This window comes from Equus caballus, chromosome 27 (genome assembly GCF_041296265.1).
Source record: "Equus caballus isolate H_3958 breed thoroughbred chromosome 27, TB-T2T, whole genome shotgun sequence".
NCBI classification, from domain to species: Eukaryota; Metazoa; Chordata; class Mammalia; order Perissodactyla; family Equidae; genus Equus; species Equus caballus.
In genome coordinates this window covers 42,217,648-42,241,566 of record NC_091710.1, presented here as the reverse complement: position 1 = coordinate 42,241,566, position 23,919 = coordinate 42,217,648, and the positions used below count along the sequence as shown (strand labels likewise).

General features: G+C 37.5%; 2 protein-coding genes across 51 annotated transcripts in view; both read right to left on the bottom strand.

The window, feature by feature from the left end:
• Positions 1 to 50: 50 nt before the first annotated feature.
• The window catches only part of SORBS2 (sorbin and SH3 domain containing 2), a 332,703-nt gene continuing 308,834 nt past the window's right edge, over positions 51 to 23,919 (bottom strand). For 47 of the 50 annotated variants that reach the window (XM_070253148.1, XM_070253152.1, XM_070253122.1 and 44 more), the window contains 3 exons: positions 7,592 to 7,641; positions 3,901 to 4,007; positions 51 to 2,216 (listed from right to left, as the gene is read on the bottom strand). In XM_070253148.1, the coding sequence (XP_070109249.1) occupies positions 2,155 to 2,216; positions 3,901 to 4,007; positions 7,592 to 7,641 (219 nt within the window). In that variant the 3' untranslated portion in view covers positions 51 to 2,154. The remainder of the gene's footprint in view (positions 2,217 to 3,900; positions 4,008 to 7,591; positions 7,642 to 23,919) is intronic. The other 3 variants (XM_070253118.1, XM_070253124.1, XM_070253117.1) reach the window with 1 other exon arrangement.
• Positions 13,129 to 23,915, bottom strand: LOC111770960 (uncharacterized). The gene is made up of 3 exons (XM_023630854.2): positions 20,268 to 23,915; positions 18,346 to 18,540; positions 13,129 to 13,480 (listed from the first exon to the last, which is right to left on the bottom strand). Exons 1-3 carry the CDS (start codon positions 21,012 to 21,014, stop codon positions 13,265 to 13,267), a joined length of 1,158 nt encoding a protein of 385 aa, XP_023486622.1. The 5' UTR covers positions 21,015 to 23,915; the 3' UTR covers positions 13,129 to 13,264.

Here is a 23,919-nt window from a genome sequence, read left to right as displayed (position 1 = left end):
TAGAAATACACAATTCACTTAAGGATAAATGTCAAAAAGAAAAACTGAAGTATACTTCCAAGCAAAATTTATTAGATATCTATTCAAGAAAAACACAATGACCTTTGCTTGTAAGAATTCAAAGTTAATGACCTGAAAGCCAGGTAGGAATATTTTTCCTTTTAAAATCAGATACAGAGAGTAGAAACAGTAATTTTTCTTAAATATGACAGGCAACAGATATTGAAGTCTTTTCTCATAATGGCATCAAAGATAATTATTCATTTATCAGCAAAGCTGCATGCAGGTGATCTAATTTCAAACCCAAAGCCTTTAAAATGTAAAGCTGGTTGTGAACCTGACAGCAATCAAGGTAGGCTACTCAAAGATGTTTCTTTACTTCCTTCCTAATGAAATTCCTCTGTAATCAATATTTATGTACATTTCAGTTTGGCTGCTAAGATCTTTTAAGTTCATAAACTTTTGCATAAATGCTTTCTTACAGAATCGCACTATCAAGGTGGGTTTATGATCTGTGGGATAAGTGAAAGATAATCTGCTGAAAGTGTTTTAGCTTAGTTTAGGTGAAGGATAAAGACCAAATTAGGAAATCCCCCTGTTTTCTCAACAACTAAATAGTCTGTACAAAAAAAGAGGGAACATATATACAAAATTCTAGAGTCTACGTACATTGTGAAAAGATCGATCACCGTCCACAGAAGAAATGCCATAAAAAGTTTTATCTATAAGGTGCTCAAGATCCAAAGATGAAGAGTTCTTATGCAAAGTCATAAGAAATACAAAGCTAGTTCTCGGGGTGTGTGTAATTCAGGCACTGTTAACCACGTTAAATCTTTCAGGTCCCAAATGTCGTTTCGTAAATTTCTACTTCAGGGCAGAAAATAGAACCTGAATGATTTAACATTGCCTCTAAAAAGTGCCTGGTCTACTCCGAGGAAATATTTTACACACACCAGGAAAATCAGGCTCAACATATTCCTGCCCTCGAATGTAGCCAGGATTCTGAGTTCCATAGAAGAAAAATAATTATCATAGTAAAAATAATTGTATTGATTATAATCCTTGCTAAAACCAGCCTTAATACTTGTGATGCTTCTGAATTGCTCTATTTCTATAAAATAATGTGTGGGATTCTTTTACATTTCCATAAAATGTACAACATACCATATGGATTGTCTCTTCTCATACAATCTCAAATGTATGTGTGTACACACAGTGAAATCTTACCTATGAATATTGCTTACAGATACTTTCAAGTGTCTATGTTAGAATAATTCTTTGCACCTCTCACTAACACTGCTTTTATTAAAATTTTCTCAGATAAATAAAACACTAAGAGCTCATTGTTCATGATGCTGATTATTACATTTTAATATAAAATAGCAATGCAACTTTACAACACAATAGTTTTTTTTTTGTAGTCTAGCTAAACCTCTTATATTCTCATGATTATGACCAAAGGCTCTGATTCATTTACTGTTTGCACTTCTAAAAAGTACAAAAACAAAACAAAACAAAACTGCAGGAAAAAGAGTCTTATTTGAAAACTCACATTCAATCAACAAAATCACACTCATTCGAATTAACTTCCCTACTCTTGCTTTAGATTTTGTAATCACTGTGCATATTACAACATAGTATAAGTGCAGGCAAACGATAGCTGAAGTATAGTTGTCATATCGTGTAAACCAGGACACTAGGCAAACTCGTGAAAGAAAAACAGACTGCCAAGCTCAGAGTGTCAAAATGCAAACCACAGCATTTAGTAATAAACAATCTTCTGGTTGCCTGAGGGGAGAGCATCTTTCAAAGGGGACCAGAGAGCCTCCAAGACACGCTTTCTTTTTTCGCCTCAAATACTTAACCCTTTTTAAGGATAATGATTTTCTTTCTGATCCCACATATTGACTCTTCAAAGTGAAGAGCAGAAAGCAGGAATATACACTTTCACGCGGAAACAAGTCTGCCAATCTCCCCACGGCTCGGCAGGGACAGTCACTGTGCTGGTGGTTTGGTGGCAGGTGGAGATGGTGTTGGTGGGTGACTTCTACTGGAAACCGGTAGGCATGACAGAGGGAGGCCTGCGGGCATCTTTCAGGCAAGGTTATGCAGATGTGGTGCTGAAAATCGGCATAAATAAAGAGGGAGAGTGATTCACAGCCTCTTGACATAGTTTCCTGGAAAAGTACCAAAGAATTTGGTTCTTCTTGAGGTTCCTGAAAATAGAAGCAATAAGTGAAATTAACAGCAATGAAACATCAGTTCGTATAGATGGGCTTGAAAACTGTTCATTTACAAGGCTTCACTAAGAGAGCAAGCATGGCAGGGTTTCGAAAAGAAGAAATCTCCCTTTAAGACAAGAGGAAAGCAAAGTAAGCAGTTTTATCTATACTGCCTGAGGCCTTCTTTGCCTCTTAAGCTTACACACTGGCTTCCATCACATCAGGCTAAACCAAAAAGCTCAGCCTCTCTGAAGGGAAAGCCAATCCTGCTGAGGAGGGGGATGGTGGCACCCGGTCCCCAAGGCTGCTAGACACGAGTGGGGAACAGAAGAAGACAAGCATTTGGGAAGCGACATTTTCAAGTACAATCTTCTAAATAAGGACGAGGCTAGTGGTGTGATAGGATGGACTGGAAACACACAACAACAAGGCTTGGTTCAGTGAGCAAGAGGTCTCACACCTTCTCAACACAGGCGTAACATTAAGGAATTATCGGGGACACTGTCACTACGGAGTTTTACTATCTCATAGAAGATCATGCCGAATGCCACACCATTCATTTACCAATAGCCCTACCAGAGTCCTTCACAAAATATAGAAAATTTGAACAATTTACAAAGTCACTAAAGAAAAAAAAAGACCCACACTATTTGTGGACGGGGGTTCTATCATTGGGCATGGCTTCTAATTCGAGGAGTGGAACCACATGCACACATGGCCATCATTATGATCGCCTTTGGTTTCAAATAACATAATTCCTTTGAAATATTTTGTAAAAGTTAGTGCACTAAATTCTTCCTTAGGATTTCCAGCTCAAACAGAGTGCACAGGGTCTCTAAGTTTCTCATTTACCCTCTGGAACTTCCTGTCTTGACTTGAAGACTGATTTTCTTTTTTCTGTGTAGGTAAGCCATTTTATTCTCTTCTAAATGGGGAATTGACCTAAACAGAGGTAGAGGCTTGGCTGCAGCTGTGGCCTTTGTTATTTAATATTTCTCCACTGACCGCCTGTCCATAGACAGCCCTCATTCCCTCATCTTTCCATCTCCTCCAGCCTCCTAAGCCTTTATTTCTTTTTTTACCTCCTTCCTCTGTGTCCTGTTGTATGAAAGGCTTGTCTACAAATGTTTTCTCAGAAAACCTGTCGTCTTCTTTTAAGCTGGTAAGAGTGGGAGTGTCTTTTAAGTGGTAAGAATGGAACTTCTCTCTACTTCTACCACAATCAAAGCTCACGTGAATCACTGGCCTTTTAGGGTACCTCCACCAGACCTAGTAAATGGGGGAGCTGCTCACCTCATCTCATTTTCTCAAATTATACCCTCACTGCTGACAACTAACCTTCTCCGCTGACCAGTGTATCAATGTTTCTCAGCTGGGGAACGTTGTTGTCATTCTTAGATCTCAATCTTTCCTGGTTGGTGCTATTTAAGGAAATTTTCTTCTCTCAGTTGAATTGGAAATAAAACTGGTGGAAAATCACATATACCTGGAGCAGTAAATACTAAACTATATTAAAAACGCAGTTGCCTTGGGATTGCTAGCGCCTATGAATGTATGAAAGATCAAAGGCATTATGAAATCAAAGAAAGCTTGGCCATGGCACCAAACCATGCAAGCTGAGCAAACACGAGCAAATTATACAATGGCCAAATGTGTCTGAAAGGAAAGGTACACATACCCACGAACCATCCATCATCACATTTTTCCATCACATCAATGACATCACTTTCTCTGAGCTCCAGCTCATCTTCATTCCTAGGAGTATAGTTATAGAGAGCCTGAAACCTTAAACAGGACAAACGGATGTGTTTTAAAAAAAATCTTTACATCTTTGTGAAGCTATACCAGATAGTACAATATTCATTTTACTTTTAACATTTCTATTGTTATTAACATTTTAAGTTAGGTAGCATAAGTCTTTGGTGAGCATGTAAAGTAAATAGACATTTTTAGACTTTCATGCAAATTAGACCCCTCTAATAGCATTTCAAAACTACAATGAGGAATATTCGTGGAAGACTGGAACATCCGTGAGTAGGATTAAAGCGTTTTAACTTTTATAAATCAGACTTGCATTTCAATTGTCCAGTCATAGATATCACTCAGACATTAAATAACAGGACAGAATATAAAAGAAGTGATATGTGCATTATTCAGCTATATAAGAACAAGGAAGAATTAGAGTTTTAGCTGGTCATCATTAGAAGCAAAGAACTGTGGCTTGCAAGTTGAATTTTCAAATGATTCTAAATTGAGATGTACAAAATGTCTCAGACACGTGTCTTCTAAATCACTATGTGAGAGTTGCTATAAAGGAGAAGGGTATTTTTTACCCAGAGGAAGTCTTTAAAGCAATTTAGTTTCAGAGTCTGAATCAGTGTTTTCTGAAGATTTAGAATTTGAAACTCTGAGGTAATTCACCTATGAAATCAAGCGGATTCACTCCATGCTCAGTCAGCAGTGAGCCAATTTCAAACATTAGATTATGGACATAAGTTCCTTTCCAAAATGGGTCCCAGAGAAAATGTATTTGACGTAAAAACTCTCTCTAGAAATAATTTTATCTAAAAAAGAATTACTTACAGAATGTTACCACTTTCCTTTCTCTGTCTGAATTCTTTGAGCACACATATTTTGGTGACATTGATCAGTAAGGAATTCAGACATTGAATTTGTGGTAATAAAAGAGTGTGGATTCTAATGCGTGTTAACACGAACTGCCATTTTGGAAAGTGAAGACAGAAGTTCTAGCAGCTGAGGAGGTCAGGAAGCATTTGATAGACAGTTCATATGAAAAGTTGATATTACTACTAAAATATTACCAGTACTGTCAGGGGAATGTTTAAAAAAAAAAATCAGTGAATTTATTTCTGCCACTTTTCATAATAGTTATGTAATTCTACCAATGTAAGAAAGTGAGAATCACATTTCAAGGTATTTTAGAATTTTTAAAGCCAATTTTAAAAGGTTGATAATATTGAATACTGTTCAGGAACAAGAATGATTTATTTCTAATTACTTTGTTCAGTCAAGAAATCATATTTTGGTAGAACAAAACAATTCTATCACTTGAACTCAAACATCACAGTTCCATTTGGCTTCCCTCCCTGTCCGTGAGCTTTTTCAGTCTGGGGGACCTGGACAAAGTTGGCTTTGTTGGGTGGGGGGTGTCTGGGAAAGAACTAGTCACATGTGGTGCCTAACACCTTCTCCAGAAAACATTGCTCTCCCTGGCCTGGTACCATAGCCTGAAATTCCAGCATTAGACATTTCTTCCCTTGTTAATATTTTGTCCTCCTAGTAAACCTTTTCAGCCACTTGTACTCTTTTGAGATTGGTCTTCTCAGGTCTTTTGTTGAGAAAGGATTCTGACCGTGGGGAAGGGCAGAGATAGGTAGCCAGAATCCCAGAGCAGTGGACAAAAAGACAGGGAAGTGTTGAATACCAACATTACTTAACTTGGATGTTTGCACGGGGCCAGCCCTGGTTGGAGTGGTCAGATTATTTTGTTGTTGGCTTTAAGGATTTGATTTGAGGCCACTCAGGTGAAGGGATGGTATCTTTGGTGGATCCCCGGGGAAAGTTGATTTCACTATAGCTTCTTTTCCAATTTTACGTTTGAGGGAGAGAGTCATCCCTGGGCTGCTAATTTGGTAGAGATATACTGCATCTCTCACTTTGGGAAATAGTGATTCTCTGATTGATTTTTTAAGGCTTCAGTCTCCACCCAGGCACATCTCTAACCACTTATGGAGAGAGGACTATATAAGGCCACAAACCCCAGCTGCCTGAAGAATCTCAAGTTCCCAAAGGCTAAAAACCCAAAATTGGCACGAACTCCTAATTCACTTTGATATGACAAAAACCAGTGTGCTTGCCAAAATTTACTTACCATTCTGGTTTAATTAGACCAAAAAAAAAAAAAAAGGTGGGGAGTAAGGAGTTTCTTGGAAACAAAAACAAACCTTCAGGAAATCCTCCTGCCTCTGTTAGCTTTCAAGATTAGTGTTGCACGACAGGAAATGCAGTTGAATTACAATTAAAAATGCTGTTTTGAAAGATGTGTTGGTGAGATGAATGATGGTGGTGGGGTCAGGATGCCTCACAAAGAAATTTCTCTTTTAAATAGGGTGTGCTCAGCCAAACTTGAAGCTCTCTCTGTAACTTGCAACTTTTTCTATAGCATATTTTACTGTAATTCTGAATTACAGTGACATCATAACGTTATGTTCCTATTTTCACTCAAAATCTATTTTCTAAATGAAAGAGATTAAGTGACACCCCATAATCCCCCTAATTGGGGTTGCAATCAAACAGACATTTAATAAAGAATGTTTTATAATGTCCAAAGCAGGATGTTGAAATTTGCCTTCTTCCAACCTGTAAGCTCTGTGGTTTCGTAAACACTCAAATGACCATGATTGGGGGAATTAACTCCATATTACATGAAACCGTGCAACTTAACATACCCATTAATTCATAAACTCCTTACAAGCTGCTTAAAATAATGTGCTGGTAATGCAATAAACCTAAACAGCCCTGGAACTTATTTCTTGTGATATGATCCTGTCATTGCTGGTGTAAATAAGAAAGCAAATCAAAACTTTAGAGTTACAAATGATATTTAAAGTTTTTTGAATTAAATGAAATTTTAAATGATTCTTACTTCCAACCTGGTCTTTTCATGATACAGGCTTTTCCTTAACAAGAACACCTTTCTGGCTGTACTCAGGGAGAGCCATTCTCAGGTGAGAGATGGTTTCTGAAGTGCATGCTTTTAGCTAAGTGCCAGGTTTAGAGGAGTGAGGAGAGAATTAATGGTTGATTTGACTGATCTGTTGGAAAGGAGAGGGAATCTGAAAGCATGAAAAAGCATTTAACTGAAAGACAGTGACTGTTTCAATATTGCCATTTTCAAAGGTCCTTCCAGGAATGTAACTTTGGAATGATGTTCCTAACTTATCACTTTAGGTCTACTTTGACATTCTCCTGGTCTCCAAATACGCGTGAAAACAATGTTGGAACATTCTCTGTGTCTTTAAAGCTGTAGTTACTGGAATCTATATGGTGAGTAGAACAGAGAGACACAGATTCATAAATCTTAGGAATCAATAGAGCTTTGGAGGGCTTTTCTAGTGCATAAACTACAGTCTTCTCCACAAAATCATGGGTGTCTTTTTAAAATTAGCTTCTGCTACCTATTATGAAAGATGGAGACTATTGCAATTCCTCTTAATTTAGGAGGTCTCACGTAGTTACTTTGATCTCTTTCACTTGCAAAGCTGTACCATCCTCTCTCTTGGTACATCAGTTTTCCGTTTTGCGGGTCAAGGTTAGTGTTGAATTTAGAAGATAAGAATAATACTTACGGTTCCCCCCCACCTTGAATGTTTTCATGAGTAAACACAGGACGCTGTGGCTGAAATGAAATGATTCTCAATGTAATCAATGTTTAAACTGGTACTAATTAAAAGATAATTTGGGTAATGGCATGGTACTTTTCTTGACATTTAATATTTCCTGTTGTAAAAAACCAAGAGGAAGAAAAAAAGCCAAATAAAGGGTTTCTGCAGGGTTCGTAATTAAGATATTTTGAAGGGTACTTTAAATGAAATCAAAATAACCGAGGTTCAAATGTTTTAAACACATCTACAATCTCATCTGCTCAAGCTTTAAGGAAAAGTCAGAGTTTAGTCCCATTGATTTTTCAAAGGCCAGGAACATGGCAAGAACACAGACACCAAACCACCAGAATGGGAACTCTGGACACCTTCATACAACCTTATTCTTCAGCGTTTTCTCAAACAAGCAGAAAATAAACCACATTTAGTCTAACGGCAAAGTATCCACATTCATTCTAATATGCTTTTCCTTCACAGACAACATTTTCACATACAGTACAGATGAGAGTATCAATAGTCAGACATCCCATGCTACATTTGAATTAACATTCTCTGTTCTCAATGTAGAGAAAACACATGCATTTTTAAAAAGAGAAAACAGAGAACTTTAAATAGAATGTAACAAACAATATCCAGGTAACACGTAACATTTTACCTTAGAAGAGAAATATTGGTAGAAATTCCCAGTGCACTGAACTCTCAAAAGAGTTTCCTTTCTTTTTAAACTAAGCATCAAGACCAGTATCTGTAATAGATACTTATAATATTGGAAATGACAAGCCTTAGCATCCCATACATCCACATAAATATTGCAACGATTGAAAGTTAGCACATTTGTTGAATACGTAAACTCAATGTAGTTTATACTAACTACCTAAATGTTACCTTTCAGAGGAAAAGAAGCATTACAATTCATTCACAACACATTTCAAAAGCTTTCTCTTCTAAATGACGGTTACATGGTGAAATGAGATAAATCAACTAGCGTGGCAATTGTAAAAGTGACTCTTTGATGATTCCTGAATTAGTAATCCTAGTCTTTAGACCGCAGGGCCCACTCCTGGATCCCAGAGTTATGAGTAGATCACTGACAGGCTGGGAATCCCCACCCCCCCGCCCTGCAAATTGTCCATACAAACCCCACTGGTCCCAGATTGGATGGGGAGCTCTGGGGTTCCTTTCAATCTCTAAGTCCCATAACCTGCTCCATTCCTGAATTCTTTATCTACTCCTCTCCATGCTGTCTACCTAGAATAAGGAGACCAGACATTTATAGTACTAAAACTGTCAGCTTTGAATCTATTCATTGGAAGCGTTTACTAACAGTATTCTTCGAATTTTCACTCAACAGCTTGTGCATGGAATATATAAATTTAAGACTAAAGAGTAGATAAAAATTATTGGACATACATATGACTTAAGAGCATAGAATACTTTACTCCTATTAATCAATATAAGATCACTAACAATGTGTCTGTTATTAAAAATATAAAATATACTATTTTAAGAATAATTAAGACTAAGCTGTTTTCTAGCAATTTTTAAGGTCCTTTAATTCAACATATTATTAAATCATTTAAATATATAAAAAGAGGTAAATATAAGTCATCCATAAGTCTACATCCTATTACATTTCTTCAAGTTCTCATCCAATCATATATATGTAACTTTCATGCAGAAATAAGATTTGTATATATCAACTGCTATTAACATTTTGTAATAATTTTCCAGTCTTCTTTTCTCAGTCTTTTTTCATTGTAAATCACTGCAGAATAATATTCCTTCACATATGTGTATATATGTTTTTTAGTTGTCTTAACCATTTCTCTCTCTTTTTTGTTTTTGAAGTTAAGAGTGGTCTGGACTTTTTTTAGGAATATAAATAACAATGCTATAAATATTTTTATACAAAGAGCTATTTTCTTCTTTTGAACTAGTCCAGAGAACACATTTCCAGGAGTAAAATTTCTGGCCAAAGATTATATATTCAAGTTACATGATATTGAAAATGCTCGTGTTAGTCCCTCAAAAATACTACATAGAAAAACATAACTTAAAAAAGTCTAAAAGGCCATATTTCAGACCACTTACCAAGATAATTACGGTTCTCTCACAAAAACAATCATAGCACCATTTACAGTGCATAACAAAGCTATAAATAAGAAAATATTACTTGTTTTTAAGAGACAATATTTTGTAAAATTTATTTCACTGTGCTCTAAAAATGATGAGCCTATTTCCTCATATTTAAACCATTCTAATATTTTTAAGTGGAGTAAAAGTTTTTACTTTTACATCATGGTATCCAGTGCTTGGTAAAACTGGTTGGTCTGATTTCATTGCTCCCTTATGTTAAAATGGGAATATGACTTTAAAAATCAGATGGTTACTCAATATAAAATATTCTACTTTTTAAACCCATGTATAACCTTTTAGTTATTGTTATTACAATTCTATTCGTTTAATTCCTTCAATTCAACTCATCTCATTAATCACTTCAGTGAACCATCCCTTTGACAATTACAAAAACTGGGCTATTGCTAGAAGTATGTGGCTCCCTTAATTCCACAGTCCTTTACTTCTCAAGAACTTGTGTTCCTGGCTGTGCCAGCCAGTAATGTCTTTGCTTGTACCAATCTTTCCTAATATGTCTTTTCTCTTCCTTCATATCCTTTAAAAAGACCTCTGCCCCACTTTTTCTGAATCATCAATTTTCTGCACTGTTTACATAGTCAGGCCAGAATTCATCACAGCTTTTATTAGAAATTGAGTATTTATTATAATGGTGAATTTTAGAACTTTCCTAAGGTTACTTTTAACAGGAATCATCTCCATGTCAATGTGGATAAGTAGGAACCAGTTTTGAGGAAAGATGACCAGTTACAGTATTTGAATTAATTTATTTTAAAAGTATTTGGCCAATAGAAGAGTAAGTAGCATTAATAGTTACTTATGAGTAGCATTAATCTGTCTGGGATTGGCATTGACTATATAACCTTGGATAGGCACCTCAAGCTTCCTTATCCATAACATCAAGATGAGGATTAAGATCTTGACCCTCAGGGAATCCATAAAGGACTCCATATGTCCACAGATATATTTCCTCTGTCATGCAGAGATGCCATCATCAACCTTGCCCATTCAGTTGTCAAAGAGCTGTGACAACTGACATTTATGGGTTAATTCTCAAGTGTGTCAGTCATGTGAAAACAAGAGTAGTAATAATTCAACTTCACTTTGAAGATCAGTAAAACTCAAACACAATTTCTTAATATCACAAATAGGTAAAAAGAAGAAAGGGAATTATAATTTGGCTTTCATTCTTTATTGCAGAGAAGATTGCTATGATGGAATAGATGGCCTACGTTGGTTAAAATCAGCGTCTTCATTTTGTCCTTTAGGCTAGTATTTATGTCTGTACGGATACTCAAGCCAATTATTTTAGGAGACTATCTTGCCTTTTCCACCCTGGTGTTATAACTCGTCCGCACAAACCTCGAGAAAACGATCTGTAGTGTATCTGCACTCTATTGCCACCTAATGGTGAGCAGTGGCAGCAACATGTGTAAGACTGCTGCCTTGGGTCAGTTCTCGCCAAGTTCCTTCAGCCTGGGTTCATTGTGGAAGGATGTTTTAAAGACCACAGAGCGATGTGGAACAGATATTCATCTGTTTGTATGACCATGTTTTTCCCTTCCCACGTTTTTTATTCTTGAGAAAGGATCACTCTTTAGCCGCCAGTATTTTTGGTCTGTGTTCATTTCTATTTTAACTATCTGCTCAGGCATTTCTATTACTCATAACTTCTTAGCAGTTTTGCAATAAATATAGAACAATATACATTTGTGACATTCAGAGAGGCTCACATGAACTCTGAACTTAAGAAGATGGTTTTCAGGTTAACAGATGCCAGACACCGCGCTGGAAATTTTGAGCGAGAATTAGATCATGCTTGTATTGCCTTGATGAGTCTTAAGAGTACAATAAAAATGAGAAAATCCAATGAAGCATCGTGGTATTTTCATGAAATCTTAAATATTTAACCTTTTCCTTGGCCATGTAACAAGCATTTTTTTTTCTCGTTTAGTGTAGTTATTTTTTAATGTTGTAAAAAATGGATACAAATGAGACAGGTGTTAAAGAGATGCTAATTTTTAAAGCCAGAACCAAATCTCAAACCACTGATCATAAAGGAAACTGGTTTGAAATATCCTAGAATCTCTGGTATCAGTAAAATATATACTTCCCTATCTCAGATGGTGAGATACAGTATCCAAAACCCATCTATTTATCTGTGCTTCTGCAGAGGCATCTCCGGAGGATTAGCTATGTCTAATATTAGGTAATTCTCAAGGATTGACTATTATTTTAAATACTAATGTGGAAAAATCTTTAAAAGAATTATAAGCAGTTCTAGAGTTCTTAAGTCAATTTTTTTCCCAGAAAATTTTAGCTGTAGTACTTGCCAACCAGAATTAGATGAAATTCTCTTAACAACATGTCTATATATATAGGCTTATTTTTCCTTCTTCAATTATGAAGGTGAAACACAATTTTGCATAAATCTAAAGAACAAGGAATGTTTATGTTCCACACAAACACACGTAACATACAAACACATAATGTAAAAATCTGGCAAAGACAAAAAACTTAAGGTGACCCAGAACATACCACCTCATCGACCCATGGGAAATTTATGGATGGGCCACATTAATTGAGGAAAAAACTTTCTTTTTATTTTGGCTCTGGAAGGTCTTTCAGTGGAGTCTAAGACTCTTCAAATCAACATTCCTCTTTCTCTATGGCAACACAAATCTGTGCCTCAAAAACAAAACGAAGTCTTATTATGCAAAGCAAAAAGCACAAAAACGGCATCAACACAGAGAAGTATCTATAAGTGGAAAGGAAATCTTTGCAATGAAGCCCTTAAAAACTTGCAGAACCCGTTATGTGATAGACCAGATAAGGTTGAACTAGGGTCCATGAAAATAGAAATGGTGAAAGGAATCCCAGCGTATGCAGAGATGAAAATTCCCACACGCTTTGGCTGCCGTCCTCAGAACTGATGGTACCATTTAGAATCTGTTCATTTTAAAGTGCTGTAGATGCCAAAGAGCTCAGTAGCTAAAGGAAAAGTAATCTGACTTTTAAGTTCAGTCAAAGCTGTCAAGAGATTGGGAGTCCCCAGAGTTCTGAGCAGCAGGGTTGGATTGAAAATGGTCGTAGAGCGAATGTAGCATGTATCACCAGAGCAACAAGATATTTTGCAACAAGGATCATGGGTTTAAAAAAAATCCAAATAAACTGAATGACACAAATGCAAGCATGACTGGAAGGGTGTGAGCTCAGTATATGATTGGCAACAGCTTTGTTCTTTGCACTAAAAATAGTAACTGGAAAGCAGTGATTTGCAGAGAACATTGCATAGAGGCAGGAGACAGATGTCGAAGACAACATACACTACATCCTTATTTGTAGGGTGGAGAGCTGACTCATGTCTTTTTGCATTTTGGAAAGCTTACACACCCACATAAAGGGGAAGCACATTGCCCAAAGACTTAGCATAGGATTTTCGTGTTGATCTGACTTCATAGCTTGTCATCAGTTGGTCACTTTATCTTGAGGGTGCCTCTATAAGCCCTACTTTACTGGCAAAGCACAGCAATGACAACTAAGGGAGAGCCAGCCCCCTGGGAGTGTGGGCGGTGGCCAGGGTGTCCGGCTCAAGGCGGGGTGTTTTGACCCTACCCTGTGGGAACCGCTGAGCCCTCTGACAGGCGAGCCGCAGGATCTCCTAGACATCACTGGGCTACGTGGAGGCTTACCCAAGACAAATATCTTGCTTTTTAAATCAGCCTGGAAAAGCCATAAGAAGTTAGTTAGTTCTCATCTTCATTATACAAGCTTCAGGGGGAGCTTTCTTGTTTTGTTTTTTCCATGCACACGCAGCATGCCAAACTCCTGAATAATAGCAGAATGGAAGGGGTTTAATAGTCTGCAGACAGCTCTTCCAGCTGCCAATAGTTTTCACACCACAGGCATCAGTTGCTGCTTTAGTACGGAACTCACAGGCATAGCAGAGAAAGATTTATAGAGGGAAGCTGGCATTAGAGAAGACGTTTGAACGCAATATAGATGGCTAAGAACACAGACAAGAAATGTTATGTCTTTAATAGAACGCTTAACAATTGGGTTCAAGACACTCTCGGATCTGACCAGCTTTCTTTGTGCTTATTTGAATAGACGCAGGGTAAGACAGAGGGAAATTTCACTCAATATCCATCAAATTTCATAGAAAGTGTCAATTACTTGTTGGGGGCAAGTTTTCTAACAAAACCTATAAGAAGAAAATGTGGCTTTTCTGGGGAAATTGGTGAAATATGATTAAATACTGAATATTGTCCCAACTCCATGCACTTTGTGACTATTTTGGTATTCTTTCAAAGTAAGATTTTTAATATGACAGTGAATATGTTAACCCTTCTTGTGTTTGCATATGCTTTATTTTCTTGCCAATAGTGAACAAGATCTAGCAATGTACCATCTGGTATTTGATGTGGTTTATGAGAACTTTAGCAGGACTAAAGGACTTTTAAATAAAACCATGTGGTTTTGTCAACTCTAATTTAAGAAAATTTTCATAATAATTAGTAATGATTGACCTCAAATCTCCAGTCTCTGGGGATGAAATGCTTTAGGCATTTTTCTTTAAAGGTTGAGGCAGAGAATGCTTGATGGTCTCCATTATCTGTTGTCTTCTTGGTCCATCCTCAGTAATGGAAGCCTGGATGTTAGGTAGGTGGATGGGAATTCTGAATAAAGTCTATTTCCCAACCTTTCTTGTATCCAGATGTGCTCATGTGATAAGTTCTGAGTGATAGGATGTGTGCAATTTCTAGGAAGTGGCCTTCAAGGGAGAAGGCATAAGCTCCCCTCCTCTTTTCTCCTTTCTGCTGGATGGAATGAGGAAGGGACTGCTGGAGCTGGTGCAGCCACTTTGGACCATGCAGTGGAAGCTTCTCATTGAGGATGGTGATATGCCAAAATAAAATGGAATCTCCTGGATACTCAGATGACTTTGGAGCCATATACCAGCCCTGGATGCCCCATATTTATGTGTAAGAGAAATATACTTAGATCTTGTTTAAGCTATAATTATGTTGAGTTTTCAGGCACTGCAGCTGCCCCAATCTTGATTAATACAGGGGTTTTATAAACATCAAGGCTCATAGAGGAAAAAAACATTTAGCTGTTGGAGTGATGTGGATAAACAACTGGGAAAATCGTTTGAACATATTAGGAAGAACCAGGGCTTAATTTCATGTTGGAAACTGTGCTTAAGGGGATCACCTTCTGATGGGATGGCTTTAGGGTTAAGAGACTTCCTTATGGGATCCCAATAACTGAGTTTCTTGGAAGAAACCCAAGACAGAGTCTTTCTATCTCTTCATAAAGAGCTTCCACTGCAATTTGAGTTCATGTGCTATAAGTTTCTTTTCCAAAATATTCTCTTAGATGGAATTGGAAGCTCAGCTCATAGAAAAGCTGAGAATTATAATAATTTTTATTATGAAAAGCCCTTATTTAAAAAAAAGATGCTCAAAAGACTAGAGAAAATACTGGACTCTGATTTATACATCAAACTCATAATTTATATGGTACATTTCAGTCTTCTGTCATCTATAAAGTGGTGGTAAACTTTACTTTTATGGATGATTTTAGATTGCATATGAAAGACTTACATTGTCTCAGAAAATACTTTAAAAAAATAAAATTGCATTCAGTTAACATGGGTTAACTAAAACAACGGTTGATAGGGTTGATAAAAATGTTGTAATGATCTCATGCTTACTATACTATGCCTATTAAAACATTATTAAAATTTTATTTTCCTTTTGCTTTTAGTGCTAGGTTACTTTCTTTGTAATGAGCATAACTTCTAACATTCTTGAAACGGAAGAAGTAGGAAGCCTTCTTAAAGGATTAAATCAGCACAGCTTGTTCCTATGTTAGATGTGGGTTTAAACTATAACAATGGTCTCAACTTTGCAGTTGATTCAATTTGTATTTATATTTATAAGCATGTATAACTGCAGGCAACTTCTATTCTTTCTGTGAAGAGAAAAAAGGACATACAGTTTTCAAAAAACTCAGTGGGGGATTAAAAATTAATATTTGCTTTCAAATGTGAGGTAAAAGAAAAACAACTTCATTTTTCTGGAGTTCGTTATTCGATGTGGTTATTAAAGTATTCTTATAAAACATCCTTGCTGTGAATGCCTCCATTCTCTCGCATCTGCTGTTAACTAGACTTATTGTGGTGAACGTTTTGGAAAATACACAAATATTGAATCATTGTGTTGTGCACCTGAAACTAATATAAGGCTATATGTCAATTACACCTCAATAACACCCCCCCAAAAAACCAAGGAGAGGCTAGGATAGAATTAGAAGTTACTTGAAATGATCAATCCGATTCACGACAAGCTACATTAAACCACTCCACACCCATGCATTTCAATACCATTTCCAAAGGCCTTTAAGAACAGTCTGGGTTTTTTTTGTTTTGTTTTGTTTTTTGCCGAGGAAGCCTGGCCCTGAGCTAACATCGTGCCCATCTTCCTCTACTTTATATGTGGGACGCCTACCACAGCATGGCATGCCAAGCGGTGCCATGTCCGCACCTGGGATCCGAACCTGCGAACCCCGGGCCGCCAAGAATCGGAACGTGGGAACTTAACCGCTGCACCACCGGGCCAGCCCAGAACAGTCTGGTTTTAATATCTAATCTCCTTCTCTAATCAGAAAACTTCCTAAGTCACTTCTTATTCTGTCCGGGAGGGTAGCTTTTAGAATTAAACTAGATGAAGTGCATAGAAAGAGCCTAACTCAGTGCCTGTGCCTGGACCCCATTTTAAAAAGAGCAGCACCCTCGTCTTTCTTCTGCTATTGCCCATTTCCACTCCTTTTGTGGTTATAGAGAAGAGGAGCTACCATTGGTGCTTAAAAATCTTCTCCTAAGTAACTGTTATGGACTAAATGTTTGTGCTCCCCCCCAAATTCATATGCCCAGTGTGGCTGTATTTTGAGATGGGCTTTTAATGAAGTAGCTGGGGTTAACAGAGGTCATAAGAGTGGGGTCTGATCCAATAGGATTAGTATTAAAAAAATCGTTATTGTGAATACTCCATTCTCTCATATCATTCTGCAAACCGCTGAAACCTAAAGTACATGGGAGATGAGCTTGGTTCTTGCAGGAGAATAAACCTGTTTAAACCCTAGTTCTGTCCTTGATGCTACACTGCTGTAGCATGGATGCTACACTCCATCGCTCTAAATTAGAGAACCCTTGTTCCAAAGTTCCTTTCCACTTACTGACGAAGCAGAAAGGCTGAAGAACAAGTAGGGAAAGGCAAGGGATAAATACTTTTGGCCTTAAAAAGAAAACCACAGAGAAAAAAAAAGGCAAATTCTTAGTCTTAGACATTATCTAAAGTAGTAGTATTATTTTAAACATTTCCTAATTATTGCCTGCCAGCTAAGATAAAACTTCAAAGGGCAAAGAGTAATTAGTCTTTCTAGTATTCCATATTTCTCAAAAATTCCTTTCATATGTAAGATAAATTCACATGGATGGAGAATTTGGGAGGATGGATTTGGTGATGGGGGTTTTGAAGACTGCGGAAATAGCGTATCTCAGATGTTGCTGTTTTCTGGTACAGAGACTTGACTCTGCCAAGAGCCTTCGTTTTTTCACTTATCTGCAGAGGCTCTCATTTCAAGTTCGAAAGATTGGACGTGAGGGTGAATTATCATTTGAAATCTATCACCTTTTGTCAAAAGGAAAAGATCTCAGGATCATTCTGATCACAGAAGCAAAACTTACGGGTGATGGATTGATTTCATGCTCTGATGGTCATGAAATCTCTTTCCAAGGCCAGTCACTAATTTTGTTAAAAATCCTTTTTAATGACATCCTTAAGGAGAGTTAAATACCAAGAGAGCTGCCAGCCTGCAAGTCTCAGAGACAGATGCTTTGTTACATCTACAAAAGGTGCCTCGTTCCTGCATCCTCATTAATTTACTACAGTTTTGGGGAAGGATGAGACTCAGCACAGTCAATGCCACAACCCTGCTGATGGTGGGAAACAGAGCAATGGGCCCACTAAGAGGTGACAGAGGATGACAGGCACAAAGCTGACACCTTTAAATGGGATGGTTCTCCTTATTATTATTATTATTATTATTATTGGTAAGGAAGATTGTCCCTGAGCTAATGTCTGTTGCCAATCTTCCTCTTTTTGCTTGAGGAAGATTGTCACTGAGCTAACATCTGTGCCAGTCTTCCTCTGTTTTGTATGTGGGACACTGCCACAGCATGGCTTGATGAGTGGTGCACAGGTCTGCACCTGGGATCCAAACCCATGAACCCTGGGCTGCAGAAGTGGAGTGCGCGAACTTAACCACTACACCACTGGGCTGGCCTCTCTCCTTATTCTTACATAAACCTTAGTTGGTTTTTCTCCTCAATCTGGGTATAGCTGCTATGTGACTCTATCTTTTACATTTTGGGATAGAGGCCACGCTGACATGTTAAAAGTTAGCAACCAACATTTACATGACTTTTTAGATCTTGTAAGATGGCACGATCTAAACACACATATCTAAGGCATTAAGTCCATTTAAAGACATGCAACAAACCACACTCAAGATGCCTTTACCTTTAATTTTGGTGAATTTATCTCCTGTTGATAAGAGTATTTAGGGAGGAGAGGAGGTGAGCAGGGCTGGGGAGGCTGAGAGACTGTAGAGACCAGCTCAGAGTCAGAGGCCAAGGGAGAATGAAAGGGAGGGGAGGAAAGAAGACAGCTGGGAAAAGGTGTAGATGCTCGGTCGCCCGGAGAGAACGAAGGTGTCTTAAATATTGAGGAAAGACAAGATGTGATTATGCTCGTGTCCAGAACGAGGTTACACGGTCTTTAGAGAATACCCCCCAAACTTAAATAATTTTAAAGTTACCAAATCACTGGGAAGTGACATTTATGACAAATGCTTGCTCTAAAAGCACTAACCTTTTCTTTTGAATTGGTTTCAAAATTTCCTATGAGTACGATCAGTTTAATTTTTCTGATTGGAGTGGCTGGAGATAAGAACCCCCATATTCTACAACTTTATAATATATTTATATGATGGCTCCTTCTAAACAGGAAAGCAAAAAGGATCTAAAACCCTGAATGACTCTTCGTAACTTGGGTGTAAGGTAGATCACAATTTATATGTAGTCAGTTGGTTACAAAGCAAGGGAAGTTATGACCTCTACGTGCATGCGTGTGCGTGCGTTTGTGCGTGTGCGTGCATGCATGGTGGGAACGGCCCTGAATGCAAGGCCTGGGGTACCGCCCACAACAGGTTCCTGGGAACCAAGCCACATAGCTAATCATGTCTTCCAATTGATTAAGCTGAAGAGAAAATTAGTTATTTAAGCATTTGACTTAGAAACATGTTTGTCTTCCTGCAACGAATGACCCCTATTGTTAAGTGGTATGTTTGTTCTATTCAAACGCAGGCATGGCTGGGTTCTTTGTTCAGGTGAATTTTCTCTCCTGGTTTGGGAATAGCTAAGCCTCATGGTTTTGTGAGTGACCAGGGGCCTCATGGGCACTGACCATCGCTTAAGCCCAAGAAGACCCTGTATAGGCCAAGAGCCTCTACATTCATTATTGGTAAGATCTTAATAGGAAACTCTGGGGTTTTAAAAATGATTTTCAATTTTTAAGATTTTTACATAGAGGATCCATGGAGGAAAGTGACTCAAGTAGTGGCATAACATGATCATTCTTTTTGTTTCATAATATCAGTATTTGACAGTAATCATACTTGCTTTGTAATTCACAGGTTGCATATTTGAGAGATCAAGGTTTTCTTTTTTTAAAGAGGTTCACAAGCTAAAGATTCAGGGTATTTTCCTCCTTTGTCGATTAAAATCATTGTCCAAGTTTCCGTGTTTGTAAGATGAAGAGGCAGGACCCAATTCTTAATTAGTTACCGACTTGAAGAAAATTACCTCTTTAGAAAGAGTTGAAAGGGGTCTGGAGTACTACTTTTCTTTTCCGTTTTTTTTCCTTCTTTCCTTCTTTCCTTTTTCTTTTTTCTTTTTTTCAAACTGCCACTATGTCAAAGGGATGGTGTATAGTTTTCACATCCTGGAATTGGACTAATCTCTCTGTGTAATAATTTCCTCATCTCTAAAGTGGGGATAATAACATAATCCATCTTACTGAGTTTTGAAGAGTAAAGATGTGGAATTCTTAGAATACTGTCTGATGCTCAAGAAGAGCTCAACTATTAGGTATCATTATTAATATTAGAAAATTAGAAAGACTATATAAATGACAAAGACTATTTAAATATGAACTTATAGTAATAAATAAATAATGGAATTATATCATATATTTCCATCATCTTATGAAAATTCGGTGTGTTTCCATATACCCCTCTGCCCCTGACTTATAGAGCCCTTGTGTTTCTTATAAGGAAGTTTCTAAGGCAATGTCAAAATTGATGTTTATTAATATGATTAACTGTACTAGCTAATTGTAGTAAGACTGGTTAGTTCTTCAGGAAGTAGGCAAAATTAAAATACCTCATTACTGGTTTTTGCTGCATTGCTGTCTTCCTTAGGGGTCCTAGGATCTGTGGGGCTGGCTACTGGATATTTTAAGTAGTCAGTTTTTCTCTCCTCTTCCTCCTCTTCAATGTGCAGGCTTGGTGTCGTCTCTGTGCCAACATGGCCACACCACAAGGCATCTGCTTCTTGAGATTCTGGCCTTCTTCGAATGCCTGACATGACCCCCTCACCAATTTCCTCATCTTCCTCTCCAATGACAGGGAGGGTTTGGGGCAAGGGACCCACACTGGTGTGTGCAGAGGCCACGAACTTATCGCCTAGGACTTTAGGTACTTTGTCAGGGCCCGAAAAGCCCCTTCTCATTTTTGTCAGATCTGCAAACTTGTTTTGAGGTGTCATTCTGGGATCCTGAAGTGGCACTGCCTCAGAGAGCTGGGCTGTGGCTGAGCTGACACCAGAGCCGGTGAAAGGGAGCAGAGAGGGTGGTGATGTGGCAGGTAGAGATGCTGGAGGCAACGGAAAGAGAACTGAGGGCTCCTCCTGAATTTCAAGGGTGATCTCCTCTAGGATATTTGATTTGTCTTGGTCACCAGATAAGGTTAAAGTACTTAGTTTCTCTAATTCATCCAAGAAGCTGTCCAGAAAAGGAGGTGGTGTCAGGGCCAAAGGGTTTGCTGGCGGACACTTGGCTGTCAGGGACAGCGCCCCCTGTGCGAGTCCCTGGAGACCTCCTTTACGTGGGCCAGGTGAAGCTTTGTGCATGGGAGGAGGGGCTGGTTCACTGGAAGCCAACTTAGAAACGAGCAGGGTTTATGAAGTTAAAAATAAAATAAACCAAGAAAATAATAATGACGCATCAAAACACAGAGACAGAGAAATGCAGGAAAGGCATGGCAGTGAATATAAAAAATATTTTATGCTGTGGTCTAGATCTGAAGATATTTTGCTGAATCTAAATACATAAAATCGTTAGCATGTTAATTACAAAGTTATCCGAAAAACGAAACTCTACTAGTATTTGGAAGGGGTCTTGGATGTCAAATGACAAGATAAAGCTGTCATAGAGATTACAAGGACAGATAGCAAAATCTTAAGAGATTTAACTTAATAGACTACCTCTTTTAAATTAGGTTTCAAGATATTGATTTAGTAGCATAAATGACTCTGAAATCATGTTAATGTAGGATGAAAACCAATAATTGAGCTTTTTTTATTTCCTGAATTTGTTTAGCGTTCTCTCTTCCTGCAGAAAATCTTTTGAACTTTCATAATTTTCTCACTTATGTTTGCAAGGCGATTATAACATATGGCACAAAATATTTTTACACCATTATACATGAACATATTTCTAAATGAATAAGTTCTGAGAAATATTTTTCAAGGACAGAAACCCATGATCAGAATGAAACTGAACTTATATTAACTGCTACTTCAAAGTTAAGAAAAACTCCAGAGTAAATGTTTACATAGAAAAGGAGCATATGATGTGAATGGGAGTGAACTTCTGCTAGAACTCCCATACTCTCTCAAAAGCTTGACATTTTACGTAAACCTGTGGAGGTATCACTTATGAAGCTTAATCTCCCATAGTAGAAATATACTTCAGGAGATGATGGATTCTCCCATGGTAGAAATACAGAAATACACTTGCATATCTTAAAATTATGGCCATTTTCTAGATATATTGAACAAGACAGAATTTTTATGTAAATTGATTAAAAGTAGTAATAGAAGTACTGCCTGGGAACATTCTAATACATTTATCTACTGTTGTTGGACTATAAAGAACGCAACAGGCTGTATATATGAAGGCCTTGAGAGAGGCCAGTGGATCACATTTTACTTTAGTTCTTTCCAGGTAGATGACTTTGGTTTGGAAAGAAAAAATCTTCAGGAAAGATTCTGGAGATGCGCTTTCTAGTAGATTGTTTGGGATGAGACATCCCTGATGCGCTCGGCACTCTTGGTCCTCGGACCTGAGTGTGTATCAGTACACAGGGCATTCCTGTTGACCTCTGTGTCCTATAACAGGAATGGGGCCTTAAGAGGATTTATTTAGCTATTTTTTTAAAAATGGAAATATGAGGTCATGTCCCCACGGGGTGGGATAAATGAGATGAAGTGTCACAAAACTCATGAGAGCATCAACGGAAAATTCAGGACTAAAGGCTGCTTAGCACCTGATATAAAGTGATACCATCCATGTGGTCTGTTACTGGATAGATAGACACTACTAGCAAGTCCTGTATCTGTTCAATTTTTTTTTTTTCCGAAGAAGATTAGCCCTGAGCTAACATCTGCCAATCCTCCTCTTTTTTCTGAGGAAGACTGGCCCTGAGCTAACATCCATGCCCATCTTTCTCTACTTTATATGTGGGACACCTACCACAGCATGGCTTGCCACACAGTGCCATGTCCACGACTGGGATCTGAACCAGTGAACCCCGGGCTGCTGAAGTGGAACATGTGTACTTAACCACTGCACCACCGGGCTGGCTGTCAATTTTCCATAAGATAGAAATTACCTAGGTCACATTCGATAGTCTAGAGAAGTTCCCTTATTGGCTGGAGTTCTATTTTATGCAACACTGTAATAGATTTTGAAAGTCTGTGAAATATTTAATAACTCAAGATTATTACTTTCCAATTACACTTTCTCTTATGGACAGGAATCTTATGTGGATGAGAAAGAAAGACCTTTAAATTCCATTATTGTCCTTATTACCCCATCACTGTTACTATCTGCTGCTGCTCCTCTGGTGCCATCACCACCAAAGTCACTAATACACATGTTAACAGGTTCAAAGTGGTTAGCTTTACAATGGACTTGTCTCTACTGAAAGTCAAGTTAAGTATCCTGGGACACCCATATCACAAAAAGATACCTATAATACAAAAATCACAGAATTATCTTGCCTTCCAAAAGCACTAGAATTGGATTCTATTGTATTAAAAGCAGAAATATCAGGAATAATATCAACTTACATTTATGTTTCCCCTAAAATAAAGATAGTATGCCAAAAAATGTGATTTGAGTGTGTCAGAGTGATTCATAAATCACTTGAGTTCTTTCTTTTATTTGCAAATATCGGTTAGAAAGTAGGATATATAACATTTATATATTTTGGGTGTCATCATTTAGAAGTAGATTATAGTTCTTTTTCTGAAAATGATTGAGTTCGCTACTAATGAGAAGTCTCCTTCATTAAGCCAATGCCAGCATAGCATGGATTACCAGTTGGGATGAAACCATTAAGTATCTTTTCAAATTACAGATGTAAGCTTTTCACCATATCTGTTTTCCCAACAGTGAGAATAAAACACTAATTAGTTATTAGTGAAATGTGTATATTTCTCTATTTAGAAAATGTAAAATACGGTATTCTAAGAAAAAAACTTAGGAAACCGAAAATATATTTAAATCATATTCACAACAAAGATTAAAACATTATGACTTAAATATATATACTGCCATTGTTAATTAGGACATTATGGAAGAATTTCTTAAATGTTAAATAAGCTTTTGTAGATATATGTTTATTCCTTCTTATAAAATTTTATTTGAAGGTACAGTCATTTTGAAATTTATCTGGTAAGTTCTTTTAAGATAACTGAATGGTGGATAAGACAAATATATGGATGAAGATTCTTTTCCTTTTATCAGTAG